The sequence below is a fragment of the Electrophorus electricus genome, chromosome 11, assembly GCF_013358815.1.
Source record: "Electrophorus electricus isolate fEleEle1 chromosome 11, fEleEle1.pri, whole genome shotgun sequence".
Classification (NCBI taxonomy): domain Eukaryota; kingdom Metazoa; phylum Chordata; class Actinopteri; order Gymnotiformes; family Gymnotidae; genus Electrophorus; species Electrophorus electricus.
Genome location: NC_049545.1, coordinates 10,521,853 through 10,533,733, shown reverse-complemented (window position 1 = coordinate 10,533,733; position 11,881 = coordinate 10,521,853). Strand labels below are relative to the sequence as shown.

Genomic DNA, 11,881 nt, shown 5'->3' with positions numbered 1-11,881 from the left:
ATTCATTGATTATAAATCAGGAGTCAGTCAGGCTTGTTTCAAGAATTTATCAATTTATTACAGGCTGCCACCAGGTGTTCATATTTGGTATTGCAACAGACTACTGACTACTTAACAGACCACAAGTATACCAACACTGACATTTAGCGTTTCAGTCTGTTACCTGCTTTTTACATTAAAAAAAAAATATTATTCAGCATGGTGGTTATACTTGTGATACCCTAAAAAGTATAAGAATAGCATAAGAATAACCTAAAGATTATTTATGGAGCTCATTATATATTTTGACATTTAGCTGTGCATGTTTTAAATTCTGTGTGGTTTAAAGTGATTTTATCCCAGTGTGTGTCTCCAGTTGAGAAACTTGCACAGTCATAGATCTTGCACAGTGTGTACTATTGCTGCTGTATGTAGAACTCTGCATCACAGCAGAATTAATTGATCATGTCATTGGCATACCATCTTTCACTTATTTGCACTGTCATACACAACAGAGCACAATGTGCAGCCTTCAGAGTTCTCTTTCATACCTCAATAAGTGAGTGATAGCCCTGAGAAGCCCCAACCTCATCACAGGTTCTGAAGAAGAATAGCGCAGCAGCTGAAAGGAGGCAAAATAACCCAGCTGCTGAAAAGAGTCTGGTCTGGTTTTTGGGAAGGTCTGTAACAGAAAAAAAAGGCCAAAGAGTTCATTTCTTACATCTGCAAACAATGCATTAGTGTCAAGAGTAACAAGAACTTTATTCTGCATTAATGGGCATTTCAGGAAAAAGAGCAGGATCTGGCTGCAGCATTGTCATCAAAGATTTTACATCTTCATCATCTATGACAAATCAACCACCTTATGCAGAGCTGTAGCAAAGGATGGTGAGGTTTGTATCTGTATACCATGTATAGTATAGCTGTGCATTTGTACCCCAATCCTGCCAGAGAAGTAGTGCAACAAGTGACTGTTGGATATGACAAGGATAGCAGCAGTCCAAGCATTGGTAAGTTAAGGCCTGCTTAATGGAGTTGATACCACAAAAAAACAGGTTCTAACGTCTCGGGCATAGTTTGCATATGAGCTGAATTAAACATGGCATGAAGAATAGACGTTTTATGCTGGTGAAAACTGTGATATGCCAAGGCATTGGAAACCACTGGATAAAGGCAGCCATTGCTTTGTGAGATGTAGTTTGATGTCATGCCACAGATACTGTCAGGAGTACAGAGATGAATTTCCTTGCCAAGTGAATCATAATCGGAATCAGAATCAAAATTTTATCATCTGAAATCATTATGCCAGATGTGTTATGAATATGAGTACAGTAGAGTGCAAAGACTAGGATTAAACAGAAATACTGAATGTGTATATAATGGAAAGGTCTGGAGAGACAAATAAGACCGTGATATATACTGTATATGTAGTTTATTTCTATGTGAAATAGGCATATCTTCATTGATATAGTTCTAGTTGGGCAGATGCACATAATACATTTGACCAGTTCAAGCACTGGAGCGCTACAGTGAAGGTTGGGTGCTAGGTTATTGGCTATAGGCTATAAAGTGCAAAGTGACCATTGCGGTTGATTAAGTTGTCAACCACCTGGGGAACAAAACCTGTCCATGTGTCTGGTTGTGCTGGTTTTGATGGCCCTTTATTAGGGCGTGTTGGAAAGGTGGTGACTGTAGTGAGAAAGGTATGTACAGTGGTGTGAAAAAGTGTTTGCCCCCCTTCCTGATATCTTATTTTTTTGCAGACAGATTGAAATTCCAACTTTAATATCCATTGTAGTCATGAAATATACTACAATAGATGGGTTTGCTTCATCGTGATAATGTGTCTATAATGTGTCCACTAAATTTGTATAAACTTACCATCAACACTAAGATTCTGATCTGTCCTTTAAATTATAACTTAGTAGTGTCAACAAAACGGCATGTTTTTAGTCTCAGGAACAATGCATTCTCCTTGTAAAGGGTACAAGATTCATCTTGCTTTTTAGCTTCAAAGCACCTGATGGACCTATCTTGTAACTAACAGTCACATCAAGCTGGCTGACATTTCTGAAAGGGGAATCCATTAGCATTTTAGTAGGGAAGCTGTTAGCACTTGATAATCTATGTAAGAGTAGTTCTTCACAGCAATGAGTCTGTGTACCTTTGTTTACTTGCATAAGGCTATTGTATTAGACATTGTATTGTGTTATCTTTAAAAAAATAACTTGAACTTGTTCAAAACACAGCCACAGTATGAATATGAATGAAGATTAGCTTCTGCTACTTTCACCACTTTGAAGATATTTTATATTTTTCTTAATTTCAGGCAGTGGTATTTTCGTGGTTAAGGTACTCGACTAGTAATCAGAAGGTTGCCAGTTCAAGCCCCACTGCCACCAAGTTGCCACTGTTGGTCCCCTTAACCCTCAATTGCTCAAATTGTACTCAGTCATAATTGTAAGTTGCTTTGTATAAAAGCGTTAGATAAATGTATGAAATTTCATTGCATGCTTACATTTATCATTTTAGTATTTTTGTTCAGTTTTTCTGGTAGAGCCAATCAAAAGAAAACAAAATACAGCCTCAGTTTTACAACTAATACTGTTAGTGTGTCTAGTGCCGATTGAGCTGGCGTGGGATATATTATTAAACCATGACGTGAAGTAGCAGTATTACTCCAGCAGATGGTGCTATAGCACTGAAGTCAAACAGAATATTTGAAACCACTCTTCATGCTTGAGCCCTTATTCGGTCCTTACTAATGCCATGTAATATCTTGGATCTTGTTCCTGCTGTTCCTAAGGTTCCAAAGCATATTTGCATATTTGGCATCACTTAAATCTTTTGATAAGTAAAAGCCTATCATATATTTTCTTAATCTTTTTTTCGACACAATAGGCTACTATCTAACTTAATATATTTCCTCTAGGGAAATGTGTTTCTTACAGTGGCTAGCTGTGACTTTCAGATTCCTGAGTGTGGTAGTGAATAAACTCAATCTTAGACCATGGAGCAATCAAAGCAAATCAGAGACAAAGTTATTGAGAAGCAGAGCTCAGCAGGAGAGTGAAAAAATATTGAAATCCCAGTCTCTGCTCAGCTCTGTAGGTGCGCCAGCTACCCCATCATTAAGAAACAGAAGAAAGATTGTAAAGCCTTAATAATACTTAAATCATGTTTCCAAACTGATTTGCAGAGCTGGGAGGATATTAGGGGATGTCACTGAGGCAAGCAACAACATTAAAAAGGAAAAAAGTCATGATTTTTGGAGATATAAAACTGTCCCCTTTTTGTGTTTTTACCTTTTGATAACTATGATAAAACCGCATCTTTTAGTAATATTATAAGCATTGAAGCCATAGGCATACCTTTGCATGCCCACATACAATTATGTTAATTATATTAAATATATTAATTATATCAATTGTTATTGTACAATACATGTCTAATTAATTGTTAGTGAACTATACAGGTAGTTCTACATAGAAAATACTCTAAATTAAAAAGTATTAACAGTAAATTGAAAAACTGCTTAAATTATGGAAGAAATAAGGTAAGGTTAATAGCACAAAAGTTATGTTTAAAGGTAATGTAGTATTACGGAGGCAAAAACTCTGTAATGTGACTGATATATTTAAAGTTAAAGAAGTGTCTGACCAGTAGAGGTCAGGCAAACCTCCAAACTGTGTGAGGTCTGAAATAACCCACCCAAATGACCAGAGGGCACCATTGTACAATATGCACAAGCACATAAACACACTCTTCCCAGGCCTGTGTGTGCATCTTTATGTGGGTCATCACCATGGATACAGGTCTTTGATGTAGTCTTCCAAGAGAAGACACCAGGACAACACTGCAGAGTTCTCATAACCTTAAACATAAAAAATGGGGAAAACAGTATAGAATAAGACAAATTCAAAGTAAAAAAAAACTCTCTGCATCAGTTAATAACACTATTTGAATATAAGGGTGGGTTTAGTATAGTAAACTTTAACAGTGATACTTACTGATTTACTGATTGATTTATTACATTACTGATCCACCCTGAGTAGGACCAATGTCAATGATGAAAAGTAGTTATAATAATAATAATAATAATAATAATAATAATAATAATAATAATAATCATTCTGGCCAACCAAGACAAACTAGAAAACATATTAGTTTATGTTAATTTATATGATTTATAAGAACTTAGTGTTAGACTCTAGTCTCTCTGACTCTCTCTCTCTCTCTTAGTGTCTTTCTCTCAGAGGCCTGTAATGTGACAGGAAGTGTAAACAGAGATCAAGTGTCAAAGTCCAACCCACCACTTCTCACCTCCATTAAAGGGTGTCTCCATGCATAACTTTCTCAAATACCCCTTTTAATACCTCTAGCCCTCTATAATACCCCCGTATAGTGCCCCCCATCTGCTTGGACCACCTGCATAGTGGCACTTGAGTTCTATAGCTATACTTTATATATTCCATCATGGGTTTATAGCGATTAAACCAAACATCACATATTGTTTAATTTAGTTTGTGAAATTTTCAAATTGTCTTAAACATAGTAAAACATTAATTGAATGTGCTGATTAATATGCTATAACACAATGCTGACAGAGCAATGATGGTTATGCAGAGTATAGCGGAGTATATTATACTATTATGGTTATATGTAATATAAATATATGTTACATGTAATATAAACTATTATGGTTATTATGTAATATAAATCTATGGTTTCTTATAATATATACATTATAAGTAACCTAAAGAAAGTGCAAATAGCACAACACAAATTACTAAAAATTTCAATCCTAGTGATTTTAATACATATTTAATCTTTCTATTCAGAGGTAAATTGTGTGATGCTTTACCTCATTTTCTGCTGAATAAATAGCCCAAAACAATAAGAGATTATTTGACGAATAAGATCATTTTAAGACTTTAAAGTCAATGCTGATAGAACACAGAGAACAGACATCAAAAGACTATAAAGTCTGTAAATTAATTAAAATTAATTTTGCTGAAATCAAAATGACAAATTAGTGTTTATTTTGGGAAAATATTTTCAATGTGTTAAAGTCAAGCCTATTAGATGGAAGTCTATATGTCTGGGTCGCCTTGTTCCTTCTGATGAGTGAAGAGGGAAAAACATAGGGGAATGAGTACAGGAATAGAGCAGGGTTTCTGAGCCTGAACTCCTCAACAGCTAGCCGAGGGCATCTGAAACACTGCTCATCACTGCTAGAGAAACTTGAACCATGATTCTATATGGCCAAACCATCAAGATGAAGAAGGTGTGGCTCAGCAGCGTGAGACGGCCTGAATACGCACTCTGCAGGCTGCATCTCTCTCCAGTACATTACGGTTCCTTCCAGCACATTATGGTTCTCTTGAGTTCAGTGTAACCTCAAGACATGTGAAGAAAACAGAGGCTCCCTTTTCCTCTTAAATCATAAGCGAGCTGTCAATAAGCCGGACTCTCACTCACCCTGGCACACACGTTTGTGTGAGTTCTGTGATGACTTTGGTGTACTGCACATATTAAATGAGTCCAAGGCCTTATACCAGAAGCAGCTTATTACTATATATTTTATTTATGAACTGTCAGGCTTCAGTCATCCCACGTTACCTTGCAATCATTCAAGCTTTTTGGATATTTTGGGTTTAATTAAATTACTACAAATTGATCAAAATAATAACTAGACATACATTGTTTACTTTCTGAGGGAATTTATTAGAAGTGATTTTAAAAGAATGAAAGCAGATTCCCACACCCAAATTTTTCACTTATGTTTTCTAGCACATAGTACACAGTGTCCTGTTAAGTGAGTGTCAGCTATAGACGAGTACTGAGCAATGAAGAAACATGCTGTTTGCAGGGAATAACAGAAATACAATTCACATCGAGAAATGAATCTTATAACATTAAGTATTACCCAACCCCCATGTGATTATATATTAAGTTATTAATCACAAGGATGTTAAAAGGAACCTAGTCATATAAATGGAACATATAATAACTACCAGAACTATAATAGTAAAATAAGTAAAATGTGCAAAACTTACAGCCCTCTAACAACTTTAAGAGGCCCTTTGCAATGAGCTATTAAACATCATTCAGTCAACTTATACATGCTGGGTTCTTACAACCCAAGGTGATACTTATAAAAAGTTGTTACTTAAAATGATGATTACATGATGAATTAAATAAATATTGGAAATGTTGGTGAAGAGTTTATACTCTGAAACATTTATTGGAGAACATGAATGATATTTTTTTCTGGAATAGCACAGGAATAAACAGAAAAGAATAAAAAAGAAATAAAACTAACATTGCCTGTCTTAATATTATTTTCCATCTCTATAAATCACTTAGTGACATATGTATTAGTTAAACATACTCTATAATGGAGCTTCATAAGCTGTATTACATTGTCACTGTCAATTGTAAGATGTAATCCACATATTTTCAATTCTACTGTTGTATTCAGAAGTTAGTAACTTAGTTAGATAGATGGTAACTTCTCTCATTCCATGTGCCATGATTGTAGTGGTCTCTTTCCTGAATGAACTGACAAAAGATATTTTGGTTATATATATATATGACTACACATTTTGCCTTAATTTAGTATATACTTTGAATCTATATTTTTAGTATTTTTGAAAGCTGAAACATTTGGTCAGAAATGAATCCACGTCAAATAAATGTCAAATAAATAAATCTATGCTCTTCTCTTTAGTAACTCTTGTGTACCTCCTGTCAAAAAAGTGCAGACTACAACTACAATGAGGAAGAGTTAAGTAAATTAAGCAATTAAGTATCAGTAAATTACATGTAGAATAGGATATCTAATAGGTTATCAATCACATTTTGTTAATTATGGTCAGTCAGTATCTGTTTTACTAGGTAGGCCTGCTCTACCTGATAGATTGTGATACCCTGTACAGTTAAATTTAAGGGTAACACTATCATAGTAATGCTAACACTGACTATATTCCTGAACTTAACATAATGTATTGGTTCTCTGTGTTTGAGGAAATGTTTTTCGCCATGGTAAACTCATGGTAACTCTCTGAGACCATTTTCTCATTTTAGTTTCATTCTCCAGCAGAGGTGTGTTTAAAAAAGCCTCATCATATGTGATCCACAGAGTAGAACTCACTATAAATGGCTGAGATGAGTTTGTGTATTAGAGCCAGACGTAGTTTGCCAGGCCATCCACCTAACCAGTCTTCTCAACAGCCAAAGTGAAAGAAAGGGACCAATGATTCATTAATGTTTCACCTTGATGACCCTGAAAGTAGTGTAGACAACAAAAAGAAAGCACCTCTGAAAGGGCATGGCACATTCTCATATGGTCTTTATGTGTACATGATAACAGAGCTGAGAAAATCAGAATTTGATGTCTGTTGAATGGGTTTACCAGGTGAGAACACTAGTCCATTTTCACCTCAGTAGTAATGATGATCAACATGTTCATGGCTTTTATCACATGGCAAAAAGGATCATTATAGCTTACAGACTTTGATAACTCGTGAAACAAATAGAACTGGGTTTTTCATGCTACAACCTTTGCAACTGTCAAGAGAATCACAAACAAAAGCAAAGTTTCACAGATCTCCAGTGTAAATAAAGACATTAAATAAGTCATGATTGCACCTGCATATTACCGCACACATAACACAATTCAACAAACAATGCATCTACAAAATCTGAAAATGTATATGAACAACACCCTTAATGCAAACCAGCCCAGTTATCTGTGAAAGGTGATAAGCTATGTGTATGTGAGTGTTTGTGTGCATGCATGACCTGGAGAGCACCATTTTGAGTTTCAGGTTTTTAAATGAGGCATGTTGTGCTGTAGGAGGGGCAGCTACTGTTCTGTAGTTTGACTATGAAAAGGACTTCTAAGACAAAAGCCCTGAGTGTATTCTCTGTCTGGATCCAATACACAAATTAAAACTTCACCTTGATTTTGGACTGTTCAGTTTGGCCAGGGCTGCTCATTTATTTTTGGATAAAAATACCAATCACCATTCTCTCTAACACTCCAATGGTCCACTGTGCTGACATTCAGTTTATTCTGCTGCATATATTTCAATTCAGTGTCTCTGTCTCTATTGTGGTTTCCGGTAACTTTCACCTTTCCCATTCAAATCGCACAGATGGGAGTAAAGTTAACAAAACGAATGCACATCTGAACAGGGTAGAATAGGACAAGGTTACAAATTAGGAAAAGGATGCAAAAAGGATCATGGTATTTTCACGACCAAAAAAGTGCATTTGGTTGTTGTGGGGCGCTAAAGTGTAGTATGTAAATACCTCCGCGTAACGTGATTCCTGTCTTTCATAACCGTTCATTGAAACATGTTAATAAACAAAGATGACTTGGCCTGGGTGGTCGGGCAGTGACGTTACAGGGGCACGGAGATGTACTGTTTGCGTTGTTCATTAGACGCTTTGGTGTCAGGTGCTGCGCCGTAATTAGAAAGCGCGCGGGTCAAAGGGATACCCTGTTTGGCTGTGTTTGGATGCGTTTTAGCGAGTCTTTTAGAGCAGCCCCAGTTCATGGCAATGAGCCTGTGGAGTTTGCAGAGCTGGCTATAATCCTCGTTTGAAAGAAAGATTGTTTGTCCTAACGTAGTACAAGAGAGCAAATCACTTCCTTTAGTGAAACCGCGGCTTTTCATCTAAGGCGTTTCATGTTCTAATTGAGAGTCAATAATGGGGAAGACCTAACTGAACAGCTTCGAATATCTCTCACGTTTCTTTGCATGAACACATACATCTATAATACATTTAATCACACTAGTTAATAGCCTATATTTCTTGAATTTTATTTAAAGTATCAGATTTTGGATCAAAATTCTCGTATGAGGATTAATCAAATGAGATTTAAATCAGCGGGCCTGTTCAGTAGGTGTGAAGAAACTAACGACAGTCTGTGTGAAGAAACCGAGGAGGTCATACTCTTCTGCGATTTTCTACTAGGAGCAAAACTGCCGAAAGACCTTTCTAAAACTGCAAAAGCGCACACCTCGCCTAAGGTGTCTGGCCAGCCATTATGCTGAAGGAGGAGAGCTGATCATTATGTTGACATGAACTTTACGATAGCTCAGAATAGGGCCGCGACTTTCATTTGACACCTCGAGACAGAAATTGAGTTTAATGCACAGAATCATCTGGTACAAAGACGTTTCAGACGTCTAAACTCTGCGTTTGTTGTGTGAATGCCTTGCTATGTCTTAACCAAATAAAATGTTTAATTTACCCTCTATCTTAAAATCGTTTATATATGTGTGATCATTTGGATTAAAGTCAGTTTCCTTGATACAAAGCTACTGTCTAGGCTTCAATGTGATTAGAAGGCTCTGTTTTTTTTCTTGTCGACCTCCAAAAGTGAGGCTATTTGTTCCGCTGTGTGGCGCATTTGGCGGCGTGCTTTGATTCCTGAGACACAAAATAAGATGATTTCGTAACATCAATGCCCTCTCTCAGTAGTACTTGCGCTTATCTATCGCACAGCCATGCAGGAATTTGTAGTAAATCTGGACCCCCTGCTCCTTAGCTCCTGTCTCCCTTTCTGCGTTCCCGGCCTACCTCCGGGGGCATGCAGTGGAAAGGGCCATTAGGATATTTGACAATCTCAGCTTGTTACAACTCCATCAGTTAATTGGATCCCTTGTAGAGCCGCTCGTTTGACTCATCTGCTACTTTAAAAGACAAAAGCGCGAAAGGGGGTCGTTGACACCTTGTACTCCTGGGCGTGTATAAAGAGGACCTCAGTCTCGTCCAGAATCATTTCATCCCTTCCCATTGAAGCACGAGGACCTGTAGTTCTGCGGAAAACTTTCTGTTTAGTTGTGTTTTCTTTGTTTTTGTATTTGTACGTTAAACCATGCAGATCTCCCCACGAGCTCACGGACCCTACGGGTATTCAAGGCATCCGCAGGTAGCGCCCCATCCGGACCATGTGAACAGTGCGCGCCTGGCTACCGCCACAAAACCGAACGCAGGGAAGTCGTTCACCATCGACGCACTGCTCGCGAAGCCAGATCATATGGAGCACACGAAGACAGTTTCCTATCGGAGTCCAGTGAACCACACCCCAGCAACAGGTAGTCTCTTTCCACTTGCTGGGCAGATGTGTTCCCCGGTCCCGCAATATATGTACAGCCCGGGTGTTATACAAACACAGACCGGCTATCCAGTCTATTGCTGTCCGCCTTTCGGCTACCAGACAACATGTCGTGGAACTATTTATTCACAAGGTAAGCATGTATGACATTCATTATTATTCATCTAACCCATTACTTTGGCAATAAGGAAAAGTACGCTGTGATCAGTTTATTCAAGCTGTTTTCCCTTTTGTACAGATAATGTCCTGACTAAAGCAGGCGTGCACACTCACTTCAAACATAAAGCCGGCAAAGCGAAGAGGATGCGCACGAGTTTCACCAACGAGCAGCTGTCCCGACTGGAGAAGGAGTTTGCGCGCCAGCAGTATATGGTGGGCTCAGAGCGATTCCTCCTGGCGTCCGCGCTGCAGCTTACCGAGGCACAGGTAAGGAAATGTCCAAACCACTACATGACACTTTATATAACCCAATAAATGCCAAACTGAAACAGACGTACTGTGTATTAAACAACTTTCGCTTTCCTTTCCTTCCAGGTAAAAGTTTGGTTTCAGAACAGACGCATCAAGTGGAGAAAACAGAGTCTGGAGCAGCAGCAAGCTAAACTGGCCAAACTGGGGCTGACGGTGCCCCCCAAAAGTCCAGGATCTCAAGGTCGAGAAGATGAGGGAGATGAGGATGAGAATGACTTCACCGAGGACTCTGATATCGATGTCGACATCGATGACTCACTGCAGGAGTGAAAAGAGTTAAAGTGACTTTACTATAAATGCTGTTTTGTACATTTGAATTACTGCAGATGAAGTAGTTCTCTCTTGTAAAAAAAAATATATATTTAATTAATAGATATAGCTATATATTTAAGACGTTTCGGTATTCATGCTCTTTTGTACACGTTTTGTATGGACAAAATAAACGAAATATATTTTTAAATTGAACACGTAGCCTATGCTATTAGAATTGTTTCTTCATGGTTCCGTGGAAAGCTTGGACCAGGTGAATAAATATATATTGGCTCATATTTAGTCAAAATATAACAGCTGCATAATTAATAAACCACATGGATCATAAATCAACGATATTATCATTTTGAAAAGGTTTAATGAGCGGAATATACCTTTATGATTGCTGACAGTGACATACCGAACCGATAATTAAATGAAGATTTATTTATGATTTATTTATTTATTCGGAGGTACTGTAAGATAAATATTATATATTTAAAAAAGCTAAAAATGAAAATACCTTACCCCGCAGCGCTTACTCACTATGTTAGCTAGGTTAAAAAAATCCTTGGTGTGTCAGAGACTATAACAGTCATTACAGCATGCCACGTCAACAGATTTACAACTAATAACAGTTGGAATTAATGACTCACTTTGGATGAACTCTTTCTCATTAAATCACAATAGTCAGACACGAGTCATCAGAGGGAAGATACATAAAAATACGTCAGTGGATCAACGTTTTTTTATGGGGAAAAAAGATAAGAGCGTTGAATCCGCCAACTATTCCTATATATTCCATATTTATAAGGTGCACGTTCATTTATCGAAATGCAGCGCGTCATGTGTGACCTCTTTTCAGCATATTCACAGGGTTTTAGTATAGCTTTTAGGATAGATGAAGCCTAATACTACAAACATGGAAAAACTTTACCAATAACATTTTCACCTAAATATTTTCAGGTAAAACATGTTAAATTAAAGACCAGTTAAAATATTACTGTTTAGTTTGTGATATAGTAAAACTTTTGCTAAACATTGATA

The 11,881-nt window shown here is 37.3% G+C and overlaps 1 protein-coding gene across 1 annotated transcript; it reads left to right on the top strand.

The window, feature by feature from the left end:
* The first annotated feature begins 9,874 nt into the window (after nt 1-9,874).
* noto (notochord homeobox) lies at nt 9,875-10,855 on the top strand. The gene is made up of 3 exons (XM_027013057.2): nt 9,875-10,247; nt 10,353-10,540; nt 10,649-10,855. The coding sequence occupies exons 1-3, from the start codon at nt 9,875-9,877 to the stop codon at nt 10,853-10,855; spliced, it is 768 nt and encodes a 255-aa protein (XP_026868858.2).
* Nucleotides 10,856-11,881: the final 1,026 nt, after the last annotated feature.

Bases quoted from the DNA above. Each gene is read 5' to 3' on its own strand.
- noto (XM_027013057.2), top strand. From the start codon at position 9,875: ATGCAGATCTCCCCACGAGCTCACGGACCCTACGGGTATTCAAGGCAT. The intron at 10,248-10,352 runs GTAAGCATGTAT...CCTTTTGTACAG, and splicing joins TGGAACTATTTATTCACAAG to ATAATGTCCTGACTAAAGCA. The intron at 10,541-10,648 runs GTAAGGAAATGT...CTTTCCTTCCAG, and splicing joins TGCAGCTTACCGAGGCACAG to GTAAAAGTTTGGTTTCAGAA.